Source organism: Balaenoptera musculus, chromosome 11 (genome assembly GCF_009873245.2).
Source record: "Balaenoptera musculus isolate JJ_BM4_2016_0621 chromosome 11, mBalMus1.pri.v3, whole genome shotgun sequence".
Taxonomy (NCBI): Eukaryota; Metazoa; Chordata; class Mammalia; order Artiodactyla; family Balaenopteridae; genus Balaenoptera; species Balaenoptera musculus.
In genome coordinates this window covers 23,737,476-23,762,565 of record NC_045795.1, presented here as the reverse complement: position 1 = coordinate 23,762,565, position 25,090 = coordinate 23,737,476, and the positions used below count along the sequence as shown (strand labels likewise).

The following is a 25,090-nucleotide window of genomic DNA, read 5'->3' as shown; positions in this document are numbered from 1 at the left end:
TGGAAACACTGGGTTGAAGAGAGCATGCCTCATTTTTAGTAGGTACTGCTAAACTGTTTTCCAAAGGGATTCTATAAAGTTATATTCCTGCAAACAATGTCCAAAACAGTTTTTATTTCTTGGCTCTAGATTCCTCACAAACCAGATTACATCCAGAAGCTTTGTTGGAGGCTGTTGCATCACGCAGGGGAGCTAAGTGAGACGATGGTGGATCCCACCAGAGTCAAGGAGCAGTAGAGTTGTGAGATGCGGCCAAATTTTGGTGTTAAGGTATCGCCAGCATGATTTGCTGACAAATTGGATATAGAATATGCAAACAGGACTCAAGCAGACTCCAAGAGTTCGGGCACAAGCAACAGGCAGGTAGAGGTATCATTCTGGAGGGGCTTGTGCACTAGCCAGTTGCTAAGGATTCCAGGGATGAGAGGCCTGGGGAAACAGGCCTGGGAGGCTCACGGGCTTCAGTAGCTGAGATGGCAGGCCAGTCTCTGCGTAGATTAATTTTGGAGAGCTATGAGATCTGCCTAGTGGGTTGGGAGGACTGTTTACTTCTGAAAGTGCTCCTGGGGGTGAAGAAGATTCAGTGTGCTTTGGGGTAGGGGTCTTATCAAATCACTGTCACCCCCGTGAAGAGAGGCTGTAGGGCTCAGGAATGCGAGGACTGGAAAGTGATTTCCATGCCTGGAATTAAGAAAAGTTCACGTGACCATCTTCACCATGGCTGTAGCTCAATCTTTTTAATGTAAATTTATTTATTTATTTATTTATTTAATTTATTTATGGCTGCGTTGGGTCTTCGTTGCTGCACGCAGGCTTTCTCTAGTTGCGGTGAGCGGGGGCTACTCTTTGGTTGCGACTCATGGCCTTCTCATTGCAGTGGCTTCTCTTGCTGCAGAGCACGGGCTCTAGGTGTGCAGGCTTCAGCAGTTGTGGCTCACGGGCTCTAGAGCGCAGGCTCAGGAGTTGTGGTGCATGGGCCCAATTGCTTGGTGGCATGTGGGATCCTCCTGGACCAGGATCAGATGGAACCCATGTCCGCTGGATTCTTAACCACTGCACCACCATGGAAGTCCCTCACTCTTATACTCTAAACCTGGGACTGACAAAGGAAGGAGGGTCTGAACACCTAGGGCAGGACTTGGATCATTCTCTGCAAGAGAATGCAGAAGAGACCCTATGGACAAGAAATGAAGTTGACCATTTAATAGTAATGTCAAGGACTAAGGAAAACTGGATGAGGTACTGACTAGGCTATGTTAGCTAATGTCTAAACTATTTGGAATAATATAATTGTAGCTAATGCCTAAATAAGGCTTACTATGTGTTAGGCAGTTTTAAGTGCATTTAATTATAGTTAAACCTAACAACTCCGTAAGAGTAGGTACTCTTTGGGGCTTCCCTGGTGGTGCAGTGGTTAAGAATCCGCCTGCCAATGCAGGGGACACGGGTTCGAGCCCTGGCCCAGGAAGATCCCACATGCCGCGGAGCAATTCAGCCCGTTCGCCACAACTACTGAGCCTGCGCTCTAGAGCTCGCGAGCCACAACTACTGAGCCCACGTGCCACAACTACTGAAGCCAGCGCACCTAGAGCCCGTGCTCTGCAACAGGAGAAGCCACCGCAATGAGAAGCCCATGCACCGCCACGAAGAGGAGCCCCTGCTCACCGCAACCGGAGAAAGCCTGTGCGCAGCAACAAAGACCCAACGCAACCAAAAATAAAAATAAAGAAATTAAAAAATAAAAACAGTAGTTACTCTGTTATCCATTTACAAATGAGGAAATAGAGTGGCTAAGTAACTTAGCCAAAGTTGAACATCTATAAGTATTCAGTCTGGCTCCCTACATCTTAACCAGTCCCCTGTACTTCCTATGTGATACTGTCACCCTAGAAAAATGCACTTACAAATGCAAGTCCTCACGTACACTACCCAGAGACACCCATCAACCTAGAATTGTTGTTGTTTTTTTTTTGCCTAAAAAAAATGGGCAGAAATGTGTTTGGAAGGGTAGAATCTAAACTATAGGGAAGTATGTGAACAAAAAAGAACCAAGCTGCAACATAACTACGTGGAGTATTAGTCCATATTTATGAAGCTCAAAAAGATACAAAACACAAAACCAAACAATATTTTAGGGACACATTCAATTCAGAGTACAAAGAAAAGCCAAAGAATGATACAGCCACAATTCAGCTGGGTGACGTCCTCTGAGTGGGAGGGAGAAAAAGAAACATGGAAGCAAAGAGAGGTTTGCTTCAGTTATTGGAAATGTTTAAAGCTAGGCCATAGGTGTATTATATACTAGACAGAAAGGAATTTGAATCCTGACTGACACTGATCTCGGAGAGACCAGTGAGTGGTCCTGAAGAGAGATCTTAGTTCCTGCCCGGGAATAGAACCTAGCCGCTAGTCCAGCAGGGGCTAGAGGCTAGAAGCAAAGTTCCCTGGCTCTTGCCCCATTTGAAAGCAAGAATGTTTCAAGGAGGCAACAACTGTAAGAACAGGTACAAAGTTTATTATTAGAGACACAGCACAAGTGGGAGAACAGCACACAGAGAAACAGTTTATTTAAGACGGAAGCAAGGCAGAAATACACGGAGACAAAGGATATGGGTGTCCTCTCTAATGAGGAGTACCGTGAAAGGGTGATTTAAATCACATGTAGGACGGGTCTTCCGGGTCTTTGTTTACCTTTAGCCAATTATCTTGTTTCTTTTTCACAGCTGACCAGTCCTAGACCCTCCCCAAGATGCGAGTGCAGCTTTTTGCCAAGATGGATTCCGCTGCAGAGGCCTGTGGGGGTATGTCGACACTTATTATGGGGTGGTGCCCCCTCCCTTTTTGACCCCCAAGGAGCCTTCCTGCGCATGTGCAGACAGGGAAGTTTACCTTGACCTCAGGAATGCTCATCTTATCTCTTAACTTCAGCAGAGCTCAGCTTCTGCCACTTGCTTTGTCCTTGGAGTGTCTGGGTGAGAACCAAGCTTCAATTTTACTCCACTTGACAAACACCAGTGTCCAGCTCAGGGGCCTCAATACCTCCTATCTCTCTGACCTTAGGGAAATTATTTAACATCCCTGAGCTTTCCTCTCCTTGCTTGCGAGGTAGGGTAGATACATATCTACTTTGCAAGGTTTTAAGGATTCAATAAAATGAAACACATAAAAAGCCTACGACAGACCAAAGCACTAAATATATGGTGGCTGCTAAGATTATACAGAACCCGTGGTCAGAGTATAGCAATGGGAGCAGCTAACTGTGTCCTGTAGGGAGTACCAAACAGGGCAATTTCAAGGAGGGAAAAAAAAAAAAAGATCTGGCAAAGACGATTAAGGAAAATAAAAGTTGGAAAAAATCTTTGCTGAGTGGGGACCAAGCTGGAAACGTTCCATAGGAAAACAGATGCAAAAGATGTGCAATATTTAAAAGATGAATTATTAGGTACACAAACTGGTACACTCCACCTGGAGTAGTGATGGCAGGTAGAGAAACAGGCACTCTGAAGGAGACTGTTGTTACGAGTATAAACTGGGACAACTTTATGGAACATACATTACTACTTTAAATGCCCAAATCCTTTGACTCTGAAATTCTACTTTTGGAAATGTATTCTACAACACAACTTCAAATGGGTGCAAATTAATAGGGAATCAGCACTGGTATATACCATGACCAGAAGCTCAAATGCCCCCTTACCAGAAGCTGGATAATTTACAATACAGCCTTATAGCAGCATACTCTGTACATGCTGGTGGGGAATCTCCTTTATGACGATGACAAATAGGAGCACAGAGTATGCTTTTTCCCCCATTTTTTTTACTGTGGTGAAATACACATAAAATTTACCATCTTTACCATTCTTAAAAAAATTTTTATTGGGGTATCGTTGACTTACAATGTCGTGTTAGTTTCAGGTATACAGCAGAGTGAATCAGCTATACATATATCCACTCTTTTTTGTTACATTCTTTTCCCATATAGGCCATTACAGAGTATTGAGTAGAGTTCCCTGTGCTATACAATAGCGCATTAGTTACTTTTTTAATATGTAGTAGCATGTATGTGTTAATCCTAATCTTCCAATTTATCCCCCTCCCCATCTTTACCACTTTTAAGCATACACTTCAGTGGTAATAAACATTCATCACATTGAGCAACCATCATCACCATCCATCCCCGTGAACTCTTTTCATCTTCTAAAACAGAAACTCTATATCCATTAAACAGTAACTCTTCATTTCCTCATTCCCTGCCCCTGGCAACCACCAGTATATGCTTCTAAAATATATCTGGACAACCTATGTTTTCACCAATTGATCAAAAGGAAAATTGGATGTCTGTGTTAATGGTGTCATAAAAACCTCAAATATTAGTATACTATCACAATCAATCTAGAAATTCTTAACATTGGTGTCAATATGTGGCAAATCTACTTTTTGTATGTCGTTGCAAAGAGGTACAGCTAGATGTCAACTGTGATGCTCATTCACTGGTGGTTAACCTTTCATGTCCCTAAATCTTTCTGTACCATCTTGTTTTCACTGAGACCAATCTATTTTTTATTTGCTTTAAAATATTTTATTGGGCTTCCCTGGTGGCGCAGTGGTTGAGAATCTGCCTGCCAATGCAGGGGACACGGGTTCGAGCCCTGGTCTGGGAAGATCCCACATGCCGCGGAGCAACTAGGCCCGTGAGCCACAACTACTGAGCCTGCGCGTCTGGAGCCTGTGCTCTGCAACAAGAGAGGCCGCGACAGTGAGAGGCCTGCGCACCGCGATGAAGAGTGGCCCCCGCTTGCCACAACTAGAGAAAGCCCTCGCACAGAAATGAAGACCCAACACAGCCAAAAATAAATAAATAAATAAAAATAAATTTAAAAAAATATATATATTTTTTTTTATTGGAATCCTTTGGGTAGGACCAAGTAAAGGCCACCTAATTGAGTTTGGTCCCCAAATTTCTAGGCAGTCCCCTCCCTCCACCCCAGGAGGTTGACAACTGCTCATGCCGGTTAATGCAGGAAAGATGTGAAGTTCCGAGGATCTGTCCAACACCAGGTAGAGAACATCCTTTGTGTCAGCAAAATTCTGAAATTTCATAAAAGCAACACATATTAGGAACATGCAAGCAACTGGCAGTAAAGCATGAATCTAGGGCTTCCCTGGTGGCGCAGTGGTTAAGAATCTGCCTGCCAACGCAGAGGACACGGGTTCGAGCCCTGGTCCGGGAAGATCCCACATGCCGCGGAGAAACTAAGCCCATGTGCCACAACTACTGAGCCTGCGCTCTAGAGCCCGTGTGCCACAACTACTGAAGCCCGAGCGCCTAAAGCCTGTGCTCCACAACAAGAGAAACCACCACAAGAAGAAGCCCTCGCACTGCAACGAAGACCCAATGCAGCCAAAAATAAGTAAATAAAATAAATTATTTTTAAAAAGCATGAATCATAGATACAGAACAGATTGGTAGTTATCAGAGAGAAAGGTGGTTAGGCAAAAAGGATCAGTTGCATGGTGACTAGACTTACTGTGGTGATCGCTTTCTAGTGTATATAAATATCCAAAACGTTATGTTCCTGAAACTAATGTAGTTATATACCAGTTTTACTTTAAAAAAAGAAAGGTCTGGGTGGGCAGGGGAATTGCCACACAGGGTGGAAAGAAGCATAAGAGTGGATCAGGTGGTTTCAAAGATCCTCAGAGAAGTTCTCAGAGACTCTAGTCCAACCAGGTCATCATTACCACTCTGGAGCTGGTAGGAAAACCAGCAAGAGACTTACCACAGTACCCAGGCAGAAGGCACGCCACTCTCCACTTCTTGTCACTCTCCACTTCTTGTCACAGCTTGTTGATGAAGTGGCAGGAACCATTACCTGGGCATCCCAGCCATCCCAACAGCACTTCTCCAAGAGGAGAACTCCAAACTTTAGGCCTTCAGCCACCAGGCTATCCCTGAATCTCTGTGAAGGGGCACTGCCCCGGCTGGGCTTCCAAAGCTCTCAAGCTAGAAAGATGAAAGCAGGACCACCGATGAGAAATACAAGCAGAGAGCTACAGCCCTCCCATTGGCTCCTCTCAAAAATCCAAGTATCCAGTTCCCCAAATGAGTCAGAAATTAATTTTGACATCAGGACCAGCATCAGAGACTCTAGTCTGAGAAATCATCATCCCCAATTTAGGGAGACCTGGATCAAGGGAAGCCATTATGGGGAGGAATCTAGAACATTCAAAAACAACAGCCCCCGTATAAGGATCTAAGAAATTAAGAATTCAGGGATGGGAAGTTCAGGAGAGAAAAGAAGTAGGAAACAAACTTAGAACTGCGGAGAACAGCTCCATCAAGCAGGCCCAGCATGCAGGGTAGTTTATAGTAGTAAAACAGGTGGAAAAAGCAGGTTTAGCAAGGCTTAAACAAAACTCTGGGGAGTTAAAAAAGTGAGAGACACTGGGAGCGCCCGCACACCTAACACTCACCTTTATTCAAAAATAACACACCGGTCTGTGAACGTCTTAATTCCCTAATGGAGAAACGAGACACACGAATAAGTGGCTCCCCTGAGCCCAAATACTAGGGATCCCAACCCGGGGGATGGAGGTGGTCAGCGCGCTGCGGTGATGGCGTCAGCGAGACACTCAGAATCACCTGGGGTCATCATCATCCCCGTCCTCCCCCAGTACAACCACCAGCCACTCCATATCGCACAATCCACTCACCCTCGAGGCGCTGCGGACCCTCCTTCAAGAAATCAGGGGCCTGGGAAGAAACCAGTGAGTTAGCAGAAGCCAGGGCGACTACCAGACAAGTCCCCCCTGCCCTGGGCTGCGTCAGTTCCAAGCAGTGGTGTCACAGAGACATCAGAAATTCTAGTCTGTAATGATAGCTCATCCTGCTCAGCCCGAGACTTCGGTCCCCTCAGTGTCCAACACGGCCCTGAGGTACTGAGGTACCTGTACGCCGGCAGCTGTGCAAAGATGGCGCAGGCGGTAGCCTTCCTTTTCCGCCAGGCGGATCCCAAAGCCACCATCTTCGCCACCCACGAGTTCACTGCACAAAGAGAACGACAAGGCCTGGGCCAGGGCCGTTTATTTACGGCGGCGTGGCGTCGGGGCCTGACGGGCCTATAGCTGTCTTCTGAGAGGCCTGTCTCGATCCTCAGAATTTTCCCCATCGCTTGTCCAAACAAGACTAAAGTTAAGTGAAAGAGAGGCCATGAGTGAACGTTTCACATTTTTCTGGGGAAATATTCGGAGATGTTTTGTGAATTTTGAAAAACAAAAAAACAGGTGACTTTACTGGCCAGGCCGGAGAAGTCCGCGACGCTGCCAAGTGCGCGCGCAGCTGAACGCTCTTCCTGGGTGGCCTCCCAGATAGTCCTGTCCCTGCTTGTGTAACCAAGGGACTTCGCTCTAGTTCTCAATTGTCCCGGTTTGGATTCGGGAGTCCCTCCAAGGGACTGCCACCCTCCTCTGTCTAGCCAGCGAAATCTGAATTTGCAAGACCTGTCAGGTACATTAAACTTCCTGTCCTTTTTTTTTAAAAAAAAAAAACACCTTTATTAAGGTATAATTGTGTCCACTGAAAAAAAATGCACGTCCTGAAAGTTGAGAATCTGTTTTATTTGGTGGATAAAACTGAGGACTTAGGCCTGGTCGCAGCCTCTCAGCCCTGAAGAGGTAAGGGAGAAGCCAGGCTATATAAGAGTTTTTGCGAGAAAGATCGGGTAGTCGGCACTTCATAAGATTACTGTAAATTAGAGAAAACAAGGGATTTCCCTGGTGGCGCAGTGGTAAAGAATCTGCCTGCCAATGCAGGGGAAACGGGTTCGATCCCTGGTCCAGGAAGATCCCACATGCCGCGGAGCAACTAAGCCCTGCACCACAACTACTGAGCGTACGGTCTAGAGCCTGCGTGTCACAGCTACTGAAGCCCGCGCATCTAGAGCCCGTGCTCCGCAACAAAAAGGAGCCACCACAATGAGAAGCCCACGCACCACAACGAAGAGTAGACCCCGATTGCTGCAGCTAGAGAAGGCCCTCCCGCAGCAGAGAAGACCCAATGCAGCCAAAAATAAAAAAAAAATAAATTAAAATAGAAAATTAAAGAACCCCATACTGTTCTCCATAGTGGCTGTATCTATTTACATTCCCACCAACAGTGCAAGAGTGTCCCCTTTTCTCCACACTCTCTCCAGCATTTGTTGTTTGTAGATTTTCTGATGATTCCCACCCTAACTGGTGTGAGGTGATACCTCATTGTAGCTTTTTTTTTTTTTAACATCTTTATTGGAGTATAATTGCTTTACAATGGTGTGTTAGTTTCTGCTATATAACAAAGTGAATCAGATATATATATACATATATCCCCATATCTCCTCCCTCTTGCTTCTCCCTCCCACCCTCCCTATCCCACCCCTCTAGGTGGACACAAAGCACAGAGCTGATCTCCTTGTGCTATGTGGCTGCTTCCTACTAGCTAGCTATTTTACATTTGGTAGTGTATATATGTCCACTATGGAGAACAGTGTGGAGGTTCCTTAAAAAACTAAAAATAGCCTTACCATATGATCCAGCAATCCCACTATTGGGCATATACCCAGAGAAAACCATAATTCAAAAAGACACATGCACCCCAATGTTTATTGCAGTACTATTTACAATAGCCAGGTCATGGAAGCAACCTAAATGCCCATCGACAGACGAATGGATAAGGAAGATGTGGTACAGATATACAATGGAATATTACTCAGCCATAAAAAGGAATGAAATTGGGTCATTTGTAGAGATGTGGATGGATCTAGAGACTGTCATACAGAGTGAAGTAACTCAGAAAGAGAAAAACAAATATCGTATATTAACGCATATATGTGGAACCTAGAAAAATGGTACAGATGAACCGGTTTGCAGGGCAGAAATAGAGACACAGATGTAGAGAACAAATGTATGGACACCAAGGGGGGAAAGTGGCAGGGGGGGATGGTGGTGGGATGAACTGGGAGGTTGGGATTGACATGTATACACTAATATGTATAAAATAGATCACTAATAAGAACCTGCTGTATAAAAAATAAATTAAATTAAATTAAAAAAAAAATTAAAACCAGAGATCTCAAGTTAATGAATTTAACTAAACATGCCGCAACAAAGATCCCATGTGCCGCAACTAAGACCCGGCGCAGCCCAAAATAAATATTATTTTAAAAATCTCTTCCAAGAATCCTATAGTATTCATCTGTTTATTTGACACATTTCTCAGCTCCCAGTGGTTGAGTTCCGCCTGTGGTTGATGTTGCAAAGTGATTTTAAGTTCCAGGAAGTGTATATGTACAGGTAGGTGATGACTTCTCATATTCTAAAGTGGCTGTTTTTATTGGCCGCGGCGCGCCGCTTGCAGGATCTTAGGACTGAACCCAGGCCCGCAGTGAAAGCGCCGAGTCCTAACCACTGGACAAGAAAATTTCCTGATGTTGCTTTTTAATGAACCATTTCCCTAATGAGGACTCATGAAAGTAGTTGGCCCAGCTTCAGGAATTCTCTTCTTTGGCCCGTTAAGCCGTTGCTGGCGATTTCCCTAACCTTTATCATCGCTGCTGCTGCCAGTGAATCAACACTTTAAGGCCGTGGAAGGCTTCCAGCACTGGTTCACAGCAGAAAGCCCCTTGCCACCAGCTGCTGCTCCTGGAAGCACTGACACCTTCCTGTCCTGCCTCTCTTGGGTCCCCATACCTCTAAAAACATAATCAGGAGTAGCCTCTGGTGCAGTGGCTTTTTCTCAACTTTGGCTGAAACACTGAGACAATTTTAATTCTATACAATTTCTTGGCCTACTTCCAGAGACTCTGATTCTTCCGGGACCGGTATCAGTATTTCTTTTTAAATAAATTTATTTATTTATTTATTTATGGCTGCGTTGGGTCTTCGTTGCTGCACGCGGGCTTTCTCTAGTTGTGGTGAGTGGGGGCTACTCTCCGTTGCAGTGCGCGGGCTTCTCATTGCGGTGTGTTGTCTTGTTGTGGAGCACGGGCTCTAGGCACGCAGGCTTCAGGAGTTGTGGCTCCCAGGCTCGAGAGTGCAGGCTCAGTAGTTGTGGCGCACGGGCTTAGTTGCTCTGCAACATGTGGTATCTTCCCGGACAAGGGCTCGAACCCGTGTTCCCTGCATTGGCAGGCGGATTCTTAACCACTGTGCCACCAGGGAATCCCGGTATCAGTATTTCTTTAGCTTCCCAAATGGTCTCAGTATACCACTGGGTTGGAGAACCGTGGCTCCAGTGATTTGAAGTTACAAGGTTTATTCCCTCTATTGCTTGGCTGGCTAAATTTTTTAAAAGTTAAGCAAGCCCCCAATTTCTGCTTCTGCAGCAGTTAAACTGCACATACTATATGCTATGGTTAGAGCCTATAATATTATAGTGCACCTATCTTGTAAGTAAGACCGGCCTTTGAGAATTGGCCCAGGAACCAAAACTATACTATTTCCTTTACAAGCTTTTCCTTTACAAGGCTTCCCATTCTTTCTCATTCCTAAGTTGTTTCAATTTCCCAGAGAGGAAGGATTTATTGAAAGATAAAACACAGGGAACTTTAATTTGATTCTGGAGTAGATATTCCCAGGCTCAGTTTTTGGAAGGAACAAGGTTGGGATTTATCAGGCTAGAGGAAGTGTTAAGGACGTTTAACTGCTCCACTGAGAAGCAGCCCCTAGGGAAGGGCTTGTGTGGGAGGAACGCCCATCTCCCCATCTTCCCAGATCTATGCTGCACAGCTTTTATTTCCTCTTCGTTCATAATTAAATGTGCTATTAAGTTGCTTCTGTTTTGAGACTGTCCATGAAAAGAACAAAAAGGCTACTGATTGTTAAAACTGGGGTAAAACCACCACTTACAGCCAGACAGGAACCACCCACGCTAGCCCCAGTGTTCAGGCAGTGTGAAAAAACCCTGGCCCCCAAATCATCACTTGTTCCTGCCTAGTTTTGCTCTGGATATAGCTTAAGTGACCACCTCCACATGCTACCTATGAAAAAAAAAAAACTTTACAATACCTAAGTTAGAGGGTGGTGTGATGAGAACTACTGAGGATTACAGGAGGGACTCAGAGAACCAGGTACAGTGCCTGGCCCATTCCTCTTTATTGCCATGCCCCCAAACTCTCAGTATCTCACTCCCCCAGACCCTCAGTTGAATAACTGCAGCTCCAGTGACCTTCATTGAACATGTTGCTTGCCTATAGCACATTTCTGCTCAAGTGATCTAGATCTTTGGAACTGAGGCCACTCAGACAAATGCTTTATTTTGAAAGGAGCCAACCAAAACTAAGAGGCTAAGTAATTTGCACTAAGTCACTCAAGTGGGATTTATAAAACAGAGTATGAATCTGCATCTCATTTTTACTGTTTCGTCCACCCCTAAATTCATAACTTAAATAAAAGACTGGAAGACTCACAGGTCTAGTAAGAAATGAACAGCTCTGCACACAGTGAGTGCAAGACCCTAAGGAACCATGAACCCCTCTCAACACTGCCTTTGACACCACAACAATCTCTCCTCCCCAAAACCCTACTGCAGCTCCCATCCCTACTTCTACCTAAAACAAACCCCACCCCAATCAAAATGGGCACTTGGAATTTGTTTTCTGTCCTGGATGTGATTTACCACCTACAATAAAGTCCCAACAAAAACAGCCATACCCACGGCTCCTAATACGTATGATACTCTCTTCAGAAGTACAGCCCTTTCATGGTCTATGGATTTCAGAGAAGAGACTATTATCCCTCCCCAAATAAAAGCAGACATACATATTTAACATTTTATTCTTATTCCTTAAGCATACAAGTTTTTAATTCCATGAGTTTTGGTATGTTTACAAAGCAAAAAATAGGACAGAAGGTGGCAGTGTTAATCCATTTGAGAGAGGGAAAAACAAAACAGGAAAGCGACCCTTACAGTACCAACTTACATGAAACGCAAATCATTCTGGTGAACGCATTGGTTATAACATACAGAAATAACAAAGACAAGCAAGCTAATTATTAAAGGTTAAAACCTAACCTTAGAATGAACTGCTATAGTAGAGGACTAACATACAGGGAAATACCAAGGTCCTTGGGTCTCCTCTGTCTCAAAGAGGAATACAGAGAAACAATAGTAAGTCCCCTAATCCACCTCCTCAATGGTGGGGCCAGACCCAGAGCCCCCTTTAGGGGCCTGGGCCCCAAAGCCGCCAGCCCCGGGGCCACCCGCCCCCTGGTACAGTCCGCTGATGATGGGGTTACACACCTGCTCCAGCTCCTTCCTCTTGTGCTCAAACTCGTCCTTCTCGGCCAAGGTGTTGGCGTCCAGCCAGGAAATCACCTCCTGGCACTTGTCCAGCACCTTCTTCTTGTCGGCCTCGCTGATCTTGCCCTTCAGCCCCTCATCCTCCACGGCGCTCTTCATGTTGAAGGCGTACGACTCCAGGGCGTTCTTGGCAGACACCCTCTCGCGCTGGACCTCGTCCTCGGCTTTGTACTTCTCCGCCTCCTGCACCATGCGCTCGATATCCTCCTTGCTCAGCCGGCCCTTGTCGTTGGTGATGGTGATCTTGTTGGCCTTGCCCGTGCTCTTGTCCGTGGCCGTGACGTTCAGGATGCCATTGGCGTCGATGTCGAAGGTCACCTCGATCTGGGGCACTCCCCTGGGGGCCGGTGGGATGCCGCTCAGCTCGAAGCGCCCCAGCAGGTTGTTGTCCCGCGTCATGGCCCTCTCGCCCTCGTACACCTGGATCAGCACGCCGGGCTGGTTGTCCGAATAGGTGGTGAAGATCTGCGTCTGCTTGGTGGGGATGGTGGAGTTGCGCTTGATCAGGGCAGTCATCACGCCCCCAGCCGTCTCCAGCCCCAGCGACAGGGGAGCCACGTCCAGCAGCAGCAGGTCCTGCACGTTCTCAGACTTGTCTCCCATCAGGATGGCTGCCTGCACCGCCGCCCCATAGGCCACCGCCTCGTCGGGGTTGATGCTCTTGTTGAGGTCGCGCCCGTTGAAGAAGTCCTGCAGCAGCTTCTGCACCTTGGGGATGCGGGTGGAGCCCCCCACCAGGACCAGGTCTTGGATCTGAGCCTTGTCCAGCTTGGCGTCGCGCAGAGCCTTCTCCACCGGCTCCAGGGTGCTCCGGAACAGGTCCGAGCACAGCTCTTCGAACCGCGCCCTGGTGATGGACGTGTAGAAGTCGATGCCCTCGAACAGGGAATCGATCTCCAGGCTGGCCTGGGTGCTGGACGACAGGGTCCTCTTGGCCCTCTCGCAGGCGGTGCGCAGTCGCCTCACGGCCCGCTTGTTCTGGCTGATGTCCTTCTTGTGCTTCCTCTTGAACTCCTCCACGAAGTGGTTCACCAGCCTGTTGTCGAAGTCCTCCCCACCCAGGTGGGTGTCCCCGGCCGTGGCCTTCACCTCGAAGATGCCGTCGTCGATCGTCAGGATGGACACGTCGAACGTGCCCCCGCCCAGGTCAAAGATGAGCACGTTGCGCTCCCCCTTGCCCGTCCGGTCCAGGCCGTAGGCGATGGCGGCAGCCGTGGGCTCGTTGATGATCCTCAGCACGTTCAGCCCCGCGATCACCCCCGCATCCTTGGTGGCCTGGCGCTGCGAGTCGTTGAAGTAGGCCGGCACGGTGATCACCGCGTTGCTCACCGGGTGGCCCAGGTACGCCTCGGCGATCTCCTTCATCTTGGTCAGCACCATCGACGAGATCTCCTCGGGGTAGAACGCCTTGGTCTCCCCCTTGTAGCTCACCTGCACCTTGGGCTTGTCACCATCGTTGATCACCCGGAAAGGCCAGTGCTTCATGTCCGACTGCACCACAGGGTCGCCGAACTTGCGGCCGATCAGCCGCTTCGCGTCAAACACGGTGTTCTGTGGGTTCAGCGCCACCTGGTTCTTGGCCGCGTCGCCGATGAGCCGCTCGGTGTCCGTGAAGGCCACGTAGCTGGGGGTGGTGCGGTTGCCCTGATCGTTGGCGATGATCTCTACTTTGCCGTGCTGGAACACCCCCACGCAGGAGTAGGTGGTGCCCAGATCGATGCCAATGGCCGTGCTTTTCGCCATGCCGGTGTCCCGCCCTCTCGGCTCCGCAACGAACTTCAGACCTGAAAACGGCCAACGAGTTCAGCGACGAGGAGCTCGGTCCTTTCGGAATCCGAAAACTGAACGCGCCGGTGCCGCTCGGGGTGGTCCTCGCAGATAGTGTGTCTGCGGAAGCTGCGCTCACCAACCACTCCAATCCTAGCAGCTCTCCCCAGGCTTGCCGTTTCTCTGAGGGCGGCTCTGTGTTTATGGTTTTTCATCAAGCTCCGCCTTTTCCCTCCTCAGCCAATCACAGAGCTCAGTTCGGCTGCCGGGTCGGGAATATTCCAGGGGTTTCGCCTCAGGTCCTGCCCCCTGGTTTTCTGGGACCAATCAGCTCCCTGGGTGCCGCCCCTCCCAGAACTCTCCAGACTCTTCTGGGATTCGCTGGAGGAAACTGGAGTCCTAAGGGAAGGGGGGAGAGGCGCCGGGAAGAGTCGTTGTTGACTCCGGCCACCCTGTCTCCGTTTCCCTGGCGAGCCGCCTGCCAAGTAGTTGGATGTCGACCGGAAGGATGAGCACTAGGCTTGTAATAAGTAGGGCGGTGAGAGGTTCGTGGGGCTCAAATAAGTTTGATTGTTTAAAGTAGGATTAGGGGGTACACGATTCCGGGGAGACCCAAATTACAGAACGATCCGGAGTTTCTCTAAGAGGGTGGGGTATCTGTGGCCCAAAGAGACGCTGATTGGAGCCTGACGCTGATGGAAGCAGCCGCGTTTGGGCCGGTTCGCGGAGGGGCCGGGCTGCCTGAGAATTGCCTTGGCCATCCCGGCGTTTTTCCCATCTTATTTTTAAAATAGGAAGGACAAGGAAAGAGATAATGCAGTATAGTTTTGGCGTCATCTTTAGCCCTATATGGATGGAATATCTGGGGATGGGAAAATTTGAATTTTCAAAAGGAAAGTATAATCAGGTAAACAGACGGTTCTTAAATTGGAGAAGGTTCCCAACGCCTTAGAAGGGACGTTTTCGGTCAGGGGCGTGGGGAGGGAAGGGCAGGGTTGGATCCACTGCGCCCCTGTCCCCGCCCAGAACCGCTCCCGTTTTCCTCGGTCTGGACTGGGGCTTGAGGAAGAAAAAAAATCTCTGTAGAAATTCAGCTATCATTAGGCCTTTGGGGCTCTCCCAGTTCCTCATCTTTCCCAGCCTGGGGTCCGGGCCACTCCCCTGTTTCCTTTCTGCCTTCTTCATTCCTGGTTCAGCCTCGGATGATTGGTGGTGCCAGGATTAATCTGAGTCCGGAATTCGGCCTTCTGCCTTGTCACTTGCAGCCTCTAGGCTGTCCACCGCTTTAAAATAAATGTGATGTGGTGGTGAGCCTGCGAGGGCGGGGCGGGAATGTTTACTCCTCTTTAACAGCATCATATGCTACAGCAGGTTGGCAGGTGGCTCACCTGAAAGCAAACTGGTCGGGATGGTGCTGTAAAGTGGGAGAGGTTGGCGGGACCCAGATTCTAGCTCCTTTAAAACTTCAGATTATTTGCTGTGCACGTAATTCTTCCATTTAGTGTTTTTTTTTAAATTAATTTATTTTTATTTTTATTTTAGTTTTGGCTGTGTTGGGTCTTCGTTTCTGTACGAGGGCTTTCTCTAGTTGTGGCGAGCGGGGGCCACTCTTCATCGCGGTGCGTGGGCCTCTCACTTCCGCGGCCTCTCCTGTTGCGGAGCACAGGCTCCAGATGCTCAGGCTCAGTAGTTGTGGCTCACGGGCCCAGTTGCTCCTTGGCATGTGGGATCTTCCCAGACCAGGGCTCGAACCCGTGTTCCCTGCATTGGCAGGCAGACTCTCAACCACTGCGCCACCAGGGAAGCCCGTTCCATTTAGTTTTTTAGCCTGGATTTCAACTTTCTGTGCGTTACCTTCCTTCCTGTTTTAGATACAATTATATTTGGTAATTTGTTTTGGCCTTTGTTTTTTCATCCTTTGTGTGAAATGCCAGACCCCTTGTTAGGCGCCTAAAATGAAAATGTGAGGGACATTAAAGCAACAGTGCGGGGTTCACAACCCACAGAAAAATAGACTTATTGCTGTACTCACATGTCTTGAGCATAGAAAACATAAGAGCAGAAGTGGGAGGAGGCAGGGGATTTTTTTCTATTTGTTTATTTATTTATTTATTTTGGCTGTGTTGGGTCTTCATCGCTGCACGCAAGCTTTTCTCTCGTTGCGGTGAGCAGGGGATACTCTTTGTTGTGCTGCGCGGGCTTCTCGTTGTGGTGGCTTCTCTCATTGTGGAGCACGGGCTCTAGAGCACAGGCTCAGTAGTTGTAGCGCACGGGCTCAGTTGCTCCTCAGCATGTGGGCATGAACCCATGTCCCCTGCATTGGCAGGCAGATTCCTCTTTTTTTTTAAATATAAATTTATTTATTTATTTATTTATTTATTTATGGCTGTGTTGGGTCTTCGTTGCTGAGCAGGGGCTTTGTCTAGTTGCGGGGAGCTACTCTTCGTTGTGGTACGCGGGCTTCTCATTGGGTGGCTTCTGTTGTTGGGAGCATGGGCTCTAGGCGCATGGGCTTCAGTAGTTATGGCACGTGGGCTCAGTAGTTGTGGCTCACAGGCTCTAGAACACAGGCTCAGTAGTTGTGGCGTATGGGCTTTGTTGTTCTGCAGCATGTGGGATCTTCCCCGACCAGGGCTCGAACCCGTGTCCTCTGCATTGGCAGGTCGATTCTTAACCACTGCACCACCAGGGAAGCCCAGCAGGCAGTTTCTGATGAAGGGAAGAAATCTTGCTTTTGAACACTTTTGCTCAATTGGCATTCTTTTTTTTTTTTTTTTTTTTTTTTAAACTGACCTTTTTTTTTTTTTTTAATTAATTATTTATTTATTTATTTAATTTATTTATGGCTGTGTTGGGTCTTCGTTTCTGCGCGAGGGCCTTCTCCAGTTGCGGCAAGTGGGGGCCACTCTTCATCGCGGCGCGCGGGCCTCTCACTATGGCAGCCTCTCTTGTTGCGGAGCACAGGCTCCAGACGCGCAGGCTCAGTAGTTGTGGCTCACGGGCCTAGTTGCTCCGCGGCATGTGGGATCTTCCCGGACCGGGGCTCGAACCCGTGTGCCCTGCATTGGCAGGCAGACTCTCAACCACTGCGCCACCAGGGAAGCCCATCAATTGGCATTCTTTACACACACACCTGTCCATCCATACACCTTTTCCTGGAATCCAAGGGTATTCATTTGTTTATTCTATAATTTGCTCAGGCTAATCTAAACTGATATTGCAAAAAGATTGCTTTAACAAACCTGTGTGTCTTTCTCTGTGCAGGTAGGTGATAACTTTTTTTTACTTTCAGGTGTGACTCCCTAAATGAATCACCTCCTTTATCTAGTCAAACTGGCCAAACTTCAGGAATTTTCCATTTCTTTATGCATTATCTGGTTGGGTATTCCCCAAACTTACATCTTAGCTGCCCAGTATAGGAACACTTCCAGAGATCCTTAACCTCACCCCCTCCTTCTGGAAGCTTCCTCACCATCAGCTGCTACCAGCAGCACTTCTGGATTCACTCTTTCCTTCTCTCCAAATTTGCAATTGTATTCCTCTGTTGGCTTGAAGCAAAGGGTATCACTGTCTCCACTGCCAGGCAGGTAGAGGATGTGAGAGGGCCTCAAATCTTGTGGCTGCTGGCTTAGCAGAAAAAAAGCCACTCGAAAATGCTGTTTTTCTTGAATCGGGCAGTCAGCCGCACATCGTATTTGACCTACCTTTTGCATTAAGTTTCTCTCTGTGGACTGGCCTGTAAACCTAAACATCTATATTCCTTTTCCATTTCTTACAAGGGGAGAGTCTCCTGAATTTTGTCTTTCCTTTTGCACTGGACACTTCCCAATGCAGAAACTCAGTTACCGGTTTAACTGATGTCTAAGGAGATTATATGAACCCCAAGAGATTTTTCAGAACTTTAGTTTGATTAGCTTTGGAATTAGGTTTTTATCGGGTTTGGTGTTTGGAAGGATCAAGGCTCAGGTTCCCCAAGCCTGACGGGCTGTCAGGTAAAATTTAAGGGTGGGGGATGGGGGAGAGAGTGCCAAGAAACCTGACCGCCGGCGGCAGGAAGTATGGGGGAGGGGAACCCCGCAAGGCTGCGGGATCTTGTTTCTTCTCTCTCCTTTTTCCTACAGTTTTTCAAACAGTATCGTTTTCTCCTCAATTCTATTTGTTTTCAAAGATATTATAATTCTAGGTTTATCAGAAGAACGCAAAAGAGATAACTGATATGAAACCTAGAGCCTGGCATTTTTAACCATCAAATGACAAAGGCTTCAAAGACCTGGGAACCCTGCTAATTTCCAGCAGCATGGAAAAAAACCTGGGTTTGCGTCTGGACTCTACTTCGTTGTTGAGGCTGTTTTTCTTCTTTCTTTCACAATGAAGTACTTGTAAGTTAACTAAATTACACGTCTCTGTATCTCTAAATTAGAATTAACAATATTTATTTCATAGGATAACTACAAGGATAATACTTATAAGGCTTTAGTTCAGTGTCTGTGACAGAGTAGTGCTCAAAACTTTGCTCCCTTCTCCCTTCTTTTGTTGGGGTCCCACACTCTCTCAGGTCTGATATATCTCAATCATTCTTACTGAAGGTTGGGGGTTAATACCAGGACTATAGTATTACTTTCAGCTTACCATAGAAACTATTTTAAGATTTTTAGGCAGAGCCCTTCAGCCAAACCTTTCCATTTTCAAACATAAGCACAAAAGATCAGAGGTTTAGTGGCTTGGTCTGGTCACCTAGACAGATAATTACAGAACCGGTGACTGAACCTACATGTCCTCATACTTTCTATTTTGGACTCCTCCCAATGCTGGCACATAGACCTTACCCTTTCACTCTAAAAAGAAGAAAACAAATGGTCACAGAAGAAGATAGTTAAGAGTGAATGTCAGGGCTCTGTGCGCACCTTGGGCACCATGGGGGTATGTGACCAGCAGGTATTCCCCTCCAGGCTGTTGCTTCTGACTCACAACCATCTCCCCCATCGCCCCCCCACTACCCCACCCTTCCAGCTTCTCCCAGAACCGTCTCCTCTTCCCTTCATCCCAGACTGGTCGGTTGTTATGAGGGGAAAGGAGGGGGGGGCCTGTTACTAAGGCTAGGCTGGCACCCAGTTCAAAGAATCTCCTGGAAACTAAATGTAGAGCCGTGACTAAGCTTGATATCCTAGAGTGGGGTTGGGGGGTAGGGAGACTTGGGTGGGGCAGTTTGTTTGTTGAGGACTGTTCCTACGAGTCAGTCCCCGCCTTCGAGCCCAGAGAACTCCAGAAAGTTCCTCGCACAGCCTGAAACGGGGGCAAGGAGCCAGAAGCCGTAAGACCCCGATAAAATGGGGCGGGGCGGGGCCTGACAGTAGGGCTGGCCGCGGAGCTGCCTGTCCGGTGTCGGCGTTTTTCGGTTGTTTTTTCAAAATGGGATTAAAGAAGTAAATAAAGGAGAGACCTTTAGAGTTTCACTCAAACTCGCTAATTTATTGGATGAAAACACTGGAAAAGTTCGTAACTGATACAAGGAAGCCGGATGAACTGGGTGGCCAGACGGGAGAAGGCCCCACCGCCCTGGGCAGGGACAGGCCATAGATGGGAGCTTGCTGGCTTCTCTCTGCCGCTTCCCCACCCGACTCTAGTCCCTGGTTCTCGTGGGGACGTTTGGAGGGGTAAAATGGTCTAAGACTCTCGGGGGTGATTCTGGTCTTCCGAACTCCCCCCGCCTTCCCACCCTGTTTGCCCCGTTGTGCCCTCCCTCCTCCCCCGCTGTGCCCTCTGCTCCGATCCTCTGCTGGGCTGGACAGGGGCCCGCGGGGGTGGGGCGGGTTGACCTCAGCATCCCGAATTCGCGGCGCTACGTGACCCCTTAACGTCTCCAAATGAGCTGGAGCTAGGAGAGGGTGAGGGGGCTGGTGGGGTTGCTCTGTGTCACAGAACTGCACTGGATACTTTACGGGTGACCCTCGGGGACGGATTTAAGGTGATCAGTTGGAGTAAAGTATGATGACAGTCACCGTTTCTTATTCCTAGCGTGAGGATCTCCCCCTCAGAAATCGCCAATATTGGTTTTTCACCTGAAACAACCTCTTTTAACTGAAAGCCCATGCTTTTGCCCACTTCTCTCACATTTATAAACGTTTTTGTTGTTTTGGTATCTTTTCTTCATTTTTGATGACAGAACCCTGTTAAACACCAGGAATAACAGTATGTATATTACTAATCACAATATCTTGGATTTAAAAGACATAAAATTAGTCATATTACCATAGCCACCTGCCTTCTGAGGGCTGGCATAGGGAGACAGGTGAGATTGGAATTAGGGAAGGTATTAGATTTTAAAAATTCTTTCCTCATCTACAATTATCTCGATGCACCTCCTCTCCCCCAAAGTTCCTGCTGCTACCCAAAACACCGCTTTTTCCAGGGATGGCATTGCATTCTCTTTGCTAGTTCTGCAATTCCCTCAGCTTCATCTGGAACTTAAAAAGTGATTATTTTCAAAGTACTCCGTGCAAGGGTATATGTTATCAAGGCAATAACATATTGACTTCTTAGTATCAATAAAACACCTTCAATAACCTTAACTGATTTAGCCATAGGAACTCATTTTCTCCAAGGTAATTTCTGGAGATTTCCCTAACCTCTCTTATCAAAGGTGTTTCTTAGGTCCTTCCCAATCTCCGCCCTTTTCCATCCACCCTCCCCATCCCTTGCTACCTCCCCCTAAAGTAGTGGTAGTGGCTGCTTGAAGAGTTACTGTGTTGTGTGCAGATGACAGTCACAAATGCTACTGCAGCTCTATGGGGTAGAGGAGGTCCTGTAGCAAATGCATACCCCCATGAAGGTTGACTTACATTGTGGCTAGACTCCACAGCGCTACAGTTCAACTACCCTGAGGATTAAACGTGTCTTTACAAACTGGCCTGTAAGTCTAAGCATTTCCATTTCCAAACTTACAGGGCAAGGTCTACCTATACATGTTATTCCCATAATATTGGATTTTCTTCAAAGGCAAGTATTTAGTGAAAGGTTTGGTGGGCCTTGAGGTATACAAACTCATAAAGTGCTTTTATAGAACGTTGACACAATTTTTTTTGTCTGCTTTTGGCGAAGTAAATTCACATAACAAAATGAACCATTTTAAAGTGTACAATTTAGTGGTACCTAGCCCATTCCCATGTTGTGCAATCACCACCGCTGCCTAGTTCCAAAATCTTTGTAAACCCCAGACACAACTGATTTTTAAAAGGGCTCACTCCCCAAGCCTTGAGGATTGTGCCAGGCCTTTTCCAACAAAGAGGCTGTGGAGGAGATTACTTCTAGGATGCTAGCAGCTAGGGTATGAAGCATCTCAAGGGGAAGCAAGTCTGTGGTAAGTCTTCCTGGTACAGGGCTGCAAGTTTTTTCTATCACTCTTCCAAATTAACAAATACTAAACCTCTGTCATCAACCCTATTGTTTATCTGACATAATTGTTTCGATCATACAGAGTAAAAGCAGAAAGAATACTGATTGTGAAACGCAGAGTAGAAACATAACCCAGAACCAGACAGGCACACACAAAGCTCTGTGGACTTGGGGCAGCAGGGCAAAAACCAATAAACCCAGAGTTGGAATCCAGGTTCAACATCTTTGCTGAACTGATTTTTTTAACCTTGAAATAAATTTTAGTTAAGCCAGTAACTTTTAAGTCTCCCCATATGTTCACCTGTGGAAGTCAAACACCACCTATACTCAGTGCAGTGGAATGAGAATTCATAAACACCTAAAAGGCCCCTGTACAGTGCCTGGTAGGTAAGAGCACTGAAATACTGGGGTCCCCCTGCTGGGGCATGAAACTATGACACCTGCCTAAGGTGCTCACTGGGATACTTAAAATGTAGGTAACCACTGCTGGAAATGTGGCATTTTTATCTCAGCATTCTTTCAGAAATAAGAAATATAGATTGAGGCATGAGGCCAAACCCTTCCATTTTAAAATGTGAGAACTAGGGATCACAGTGGAGAATGCATTCATGCATAACTAGTCAAGCCAGTGCTTGAACTCACATCTCCTCACTGCCAATTTAGCCTCTCTTTCATGCTGAATCCAGATTAAGTAACAGGGCTCTAACATATCACGTGTACTCACAGGAAGCAGGAGCCATGACCTTCCAATCCAACTGCCTCTCCTATTTGGCTGCTTCTCCAGAACACTCCCACGCACAAGCTCCTTTTGCGGCCACCCTTAAAGCCTCTACCCCCTCAGCCACCTTGAGGCCACCATGACCATACCTCTTATTTTTTCTGGACCCACCAAACCGAAAGCATTCAAATTCACAGTTTTGTATCTCCCAAGAATACTATTTGCCTAAAAGACGTGTGTCACGATACAATACATATCCTTACTTTCCAGATCCCTGACCTTATCTAAGAGGCAAATTGCCATTCAATTCTAGACTCTGTAAGAAAGAGAACCTATGCAGACCCTTCTGCCCTCAAAATAAAACAGACAGACATCACTCGAATTCTTTTGAGTTTATTTACTTTGAAGTAATCGGTTAAAAGGGGGGGGGAAGCCTTAGTTTGGCATGAGTATTACAAAGCGGAAAATTGACAAAAGATGGCAGTATACATTCATCTCTACACTCACACGCTGAAAAAGAGTTCGTAACTTCACCAAGAGACACAGTTCAACTTTGCAAACAACTTGCATAGCTGATAGCTGATGAAAGGCAGATACATAAGGCAATGCAAAATCTTGGATCCCAACTGTCTCCATAAACATGAACGATCTGGGGAAAGATTCCTAATCCACCTCCTCAATGGTGGGGCCAGACCCAGAGCCCCCTTTAGGGGCCTGGGCCCCAAAGCCGCCAGCCCCGGGGCCACCCGCCCCCTGGTACAGTCCGCTGATGATGGGGTTACACACCTGCTCCAGCTCCTTCCTCTTGTGCTCAAACTCGTCCTTCTCGGCCAAGGTGTTGGCGTCCAGCCAGGAAATCACCTCCTGGCACTTGTCCAGCACCTTCTTCTTGTCGGCCTCGCTGATCTTGCCCTTCAGCCCCTCATCCTCCACGGCGCTCTTCATGTTGAAGGCGTACGACTCCAGGGCGTTCTTGGCAGACACCCTCTCGCGCTGGACCTCGTCCTCGGCTTTGTACTTCTCCGCCTCCTGCACCATGCGCTCGATATCCTCCTTGCTCAGCCGGCCCTTGTCGTTGGTGATGGTGATCTTGTTGGCCTTGCCCGTGCTCTTGTCCATGGCCGTGACGTTCAGGATGCCATTGGCGTCGATGTCGAAGGTCACCTCGATCTGGGGCACTCCCCTGGGGGCCGGTGGGATGCCGCTCAGCTCGAAGCGCCCCAGCAGGTTGTTGTCCCGCGTCATGGCCCTCTCGCCCTCGTACACCTGGATCAGCACGCCGGGCTGGTTGTCCGAATAGGTGGTGAAGATCTGCGTCTGCTTGGTGGGGATGGTGGAGTTGCGCTTGATCAGGGCAGTCATCACGCCCCCAGCCGTCTCCAGCCCCAGCGACAGGGGAGCCACGTCCAGCAGCAGCAGGTCCTGCACGTTCTCAGACTTGTCTCCCATCAGGATGGCTGCCTGCACCGCCGCCCCATAGGCCACCGCCTCGTCGGGGTTGATGCTCTTGTTGAGGTCGCGCCCGTTGAAGAAGTCCTGCAGCAGCTTCTGCACCTTGGGGATGCGGGTGGAGCCCCCCACCAGGACCAGGTCTTGGATCTGAGCCTTGTCCAGCTTGGCGTCGCGCAGAGCCTTCTCCACCGGCTCCAGGGTGCTCCGGAACAGGTCCGAGCACAGCTCTTCGAACCGCGCCCTGGTGATGGACGTGTAGAAGTCGATGCCCTCGAACAGGGAATCGATCTCCAGGCTGGCCTGGGTGCTGGACGACAGGGTCCTCTTGGCCCTCTCGCAGGCGGTGCGCAGTCGCCTCACGGCCCGCTTGTTCTGGCTGATGTCCTTCTTGTGCTTCCTCTTGAACTCCTCCACGAAGTGGTTCACCAGCCTGTTGTCGAAGTCCTCCCCACCCAGGTGGGTGTCCCCGGCCGTGGCCTTCACCTCGAAGATGCCGTCGTCGATCGTCAGGATGGACACGTCGAACGTGCCCCCGCCCAGGTCAAAGATGAGCACGTTGCGCTCCCCCTTGCCCGTCCGGTCCAGGCCGTAGGCGATGGCGGCAGCCGTGGGCTCGTTGATGATCCTCAGCACGTTCAGCCCCGCGATCACCCCCGCATCCTTGGTGGCCTGGCGCTGCGAGTCGTTGAAGTAGGCCGGCACGGTGATCACCGCGTTGCTCACCGGGTGGCCCAGGTACGCCTCGGCGATCTCCTTCATCTTGGTCAGCACCATCGACGAGATCTCCTCGGGGTAGAACGCCTTGGTCTCCCCCTTGTAGCTCACCTGCACCTTGGGCTTGTCACCATCGTTGATCACCCGGAAAGGCCAGTGCTTCATGTCCGACTGCACCACAGGGTCGCCGAACTTGCGGCCGATCAGCCGCTTCGCGTCAAACACGGTGTTCTGTGGGTTCAGCGCCACCTGGTTCTTGGCCGCGTCGCCGATGAGCCGCTCGGTGTCCGTGAAGGCCACGTAGCTGGGGGTGGTGCGGTTGCCCTGATCGTTGGCGATGATCTCTACTTTGCCGTGCTGGAACACCCCCACGCAGGAGTAGGTGGTGCCCAGATCGATGCCAATGGCCGTGCTTTTCGCCATGCCGGTGTCCCGCCCTCTCGGCTCCGCAACGAACTTCAGACCTGAAAACGGCCAACGAGTTCAGCGACGAGGAGCTCGGTCCTTTCGGAATCCGAAAACTGAACGCGCCGGTGCCGCTCGGGGTGGTCCTCGCAGATAGTGTGTCTGCGGAAGCTGCGCTCACCAACCACACCAATCCTAGCAGCTCTCTCCTGGCTTGCCGTTTCTCTGAGGGCGGCTCTGTGTTTATGGTTTTTCATCAAGCTCCGCCTTTTCCCTCCTCAGCCAATCACAGAGCTCAGTTCGGCTGC

At 48.6% G+C, this 25,090-nt stretch overlaps 2 protein-coding genes, 1 long non-coding RNA gene and 2 other non-coding genes across 6 annotated transcripts; all 5 read right to left on the bottom strand.

Moving 5' to 3' along the window:
- Nucleotides 1–4,908: 4,908 nt before the first annotated feature.
- LOC118903084 lies at nucleotides 4,909–7,246 on the bottom strand. 2 transcript variants are annotated; one of them, XR_005021710.1, is made up of 5 exons: nucleotides 6,949–7,246; nucleotides 6,715–6,754; nucleotides 6,475–6,518; nucleotides 5,781–6,004; nucleotides 4,909–5,088 (listed from the first exon to the last, which is right to left on the bottom strand). It is a non-coding gene; the product is annotated as an uncharacterized LOC118903084 (long non-coding RNA). The 2 variants fall into 2 exon arrangements; XR_005021709.1 differs by having other exon boundaries at nucleotides 6,715–7,243.
- On the bottom strand, nucleotides 6,106–6,172 carry LOC118904587. Its single transcript, XR_005022039.1, has one exon. It is a non-coding gene; the product is annotated as a small nucleolar RNA SNORD52 (small nucleolar RNA).
- Nucleotides 6,598–6,660, bottom strand: LOC118904590. The gene has a single exon (XR_005022042.1). It is a non-coding gene; the product is annotated as a small nucleolar RNA SNORD48 (small nucleolar RNA).
- Nucleotides 7,247–11,792: 4,546 nt separating the features above from the next.
- Nucleotides 11,793–14,276, bottom strand: LOC118904170 (heat shock 70 kDa protein 1B). Its single transcript, XM_036870047.1, has one exon. It carries the CDS (start codon nucleotides 14,075–14,077, stop codon nucleotides 12,152–12,154), a length of 1,926 nt encoding a protein of 641 aa, XP_036725942.1. The 5' UTR covers nucleotides 14,078–14,276; the 3' UTR covers nucleotides 11,793–12,151.
- LOC118904171 (heat shock 70 kDa protein 1B-like) lies at nucleotides 11,793–24,947 on the bottom strand. The gene is made up of 2 exons (XM_036870048.1): nucleotides 22,884–24,947; nucleotides 11,793–12,160 (listed from the first exon to the last, which is right to left on the bottom strand). Exons 1-2 carry the CDS (start codon nucleotides 24,798–24,800, stop codon nucleotides 12,152–12,154), a joined length of 1,926 nt encoding a protein of 641 aa, XP_036725943.1. The 5' UTR covers nucleotides 24,801–24,947; the 3' UTR covers nucleotides 11,793–12,151.
- Between the last annotated feature and the right edge of the window lie 143 nt (nucleotides 24,948–25,090).

Bases quoted from the DNA above. Each gene is read 5' to 3' on its own strand.
- LOC118904170 (XM_036870047.1), bottom strand. From the start codon at position 14,077: ATGGCGAAAAGCACGGCCATTGGCATCGATCTGGGCACCACCTACTCC.
- LOC118904171 (XM_036870048.1), bottom strand. From the start codon at position 24,800: ATGGCGAAAAGCACGGCCATTGGCATCGATCTGGGCACCACCTACTCC.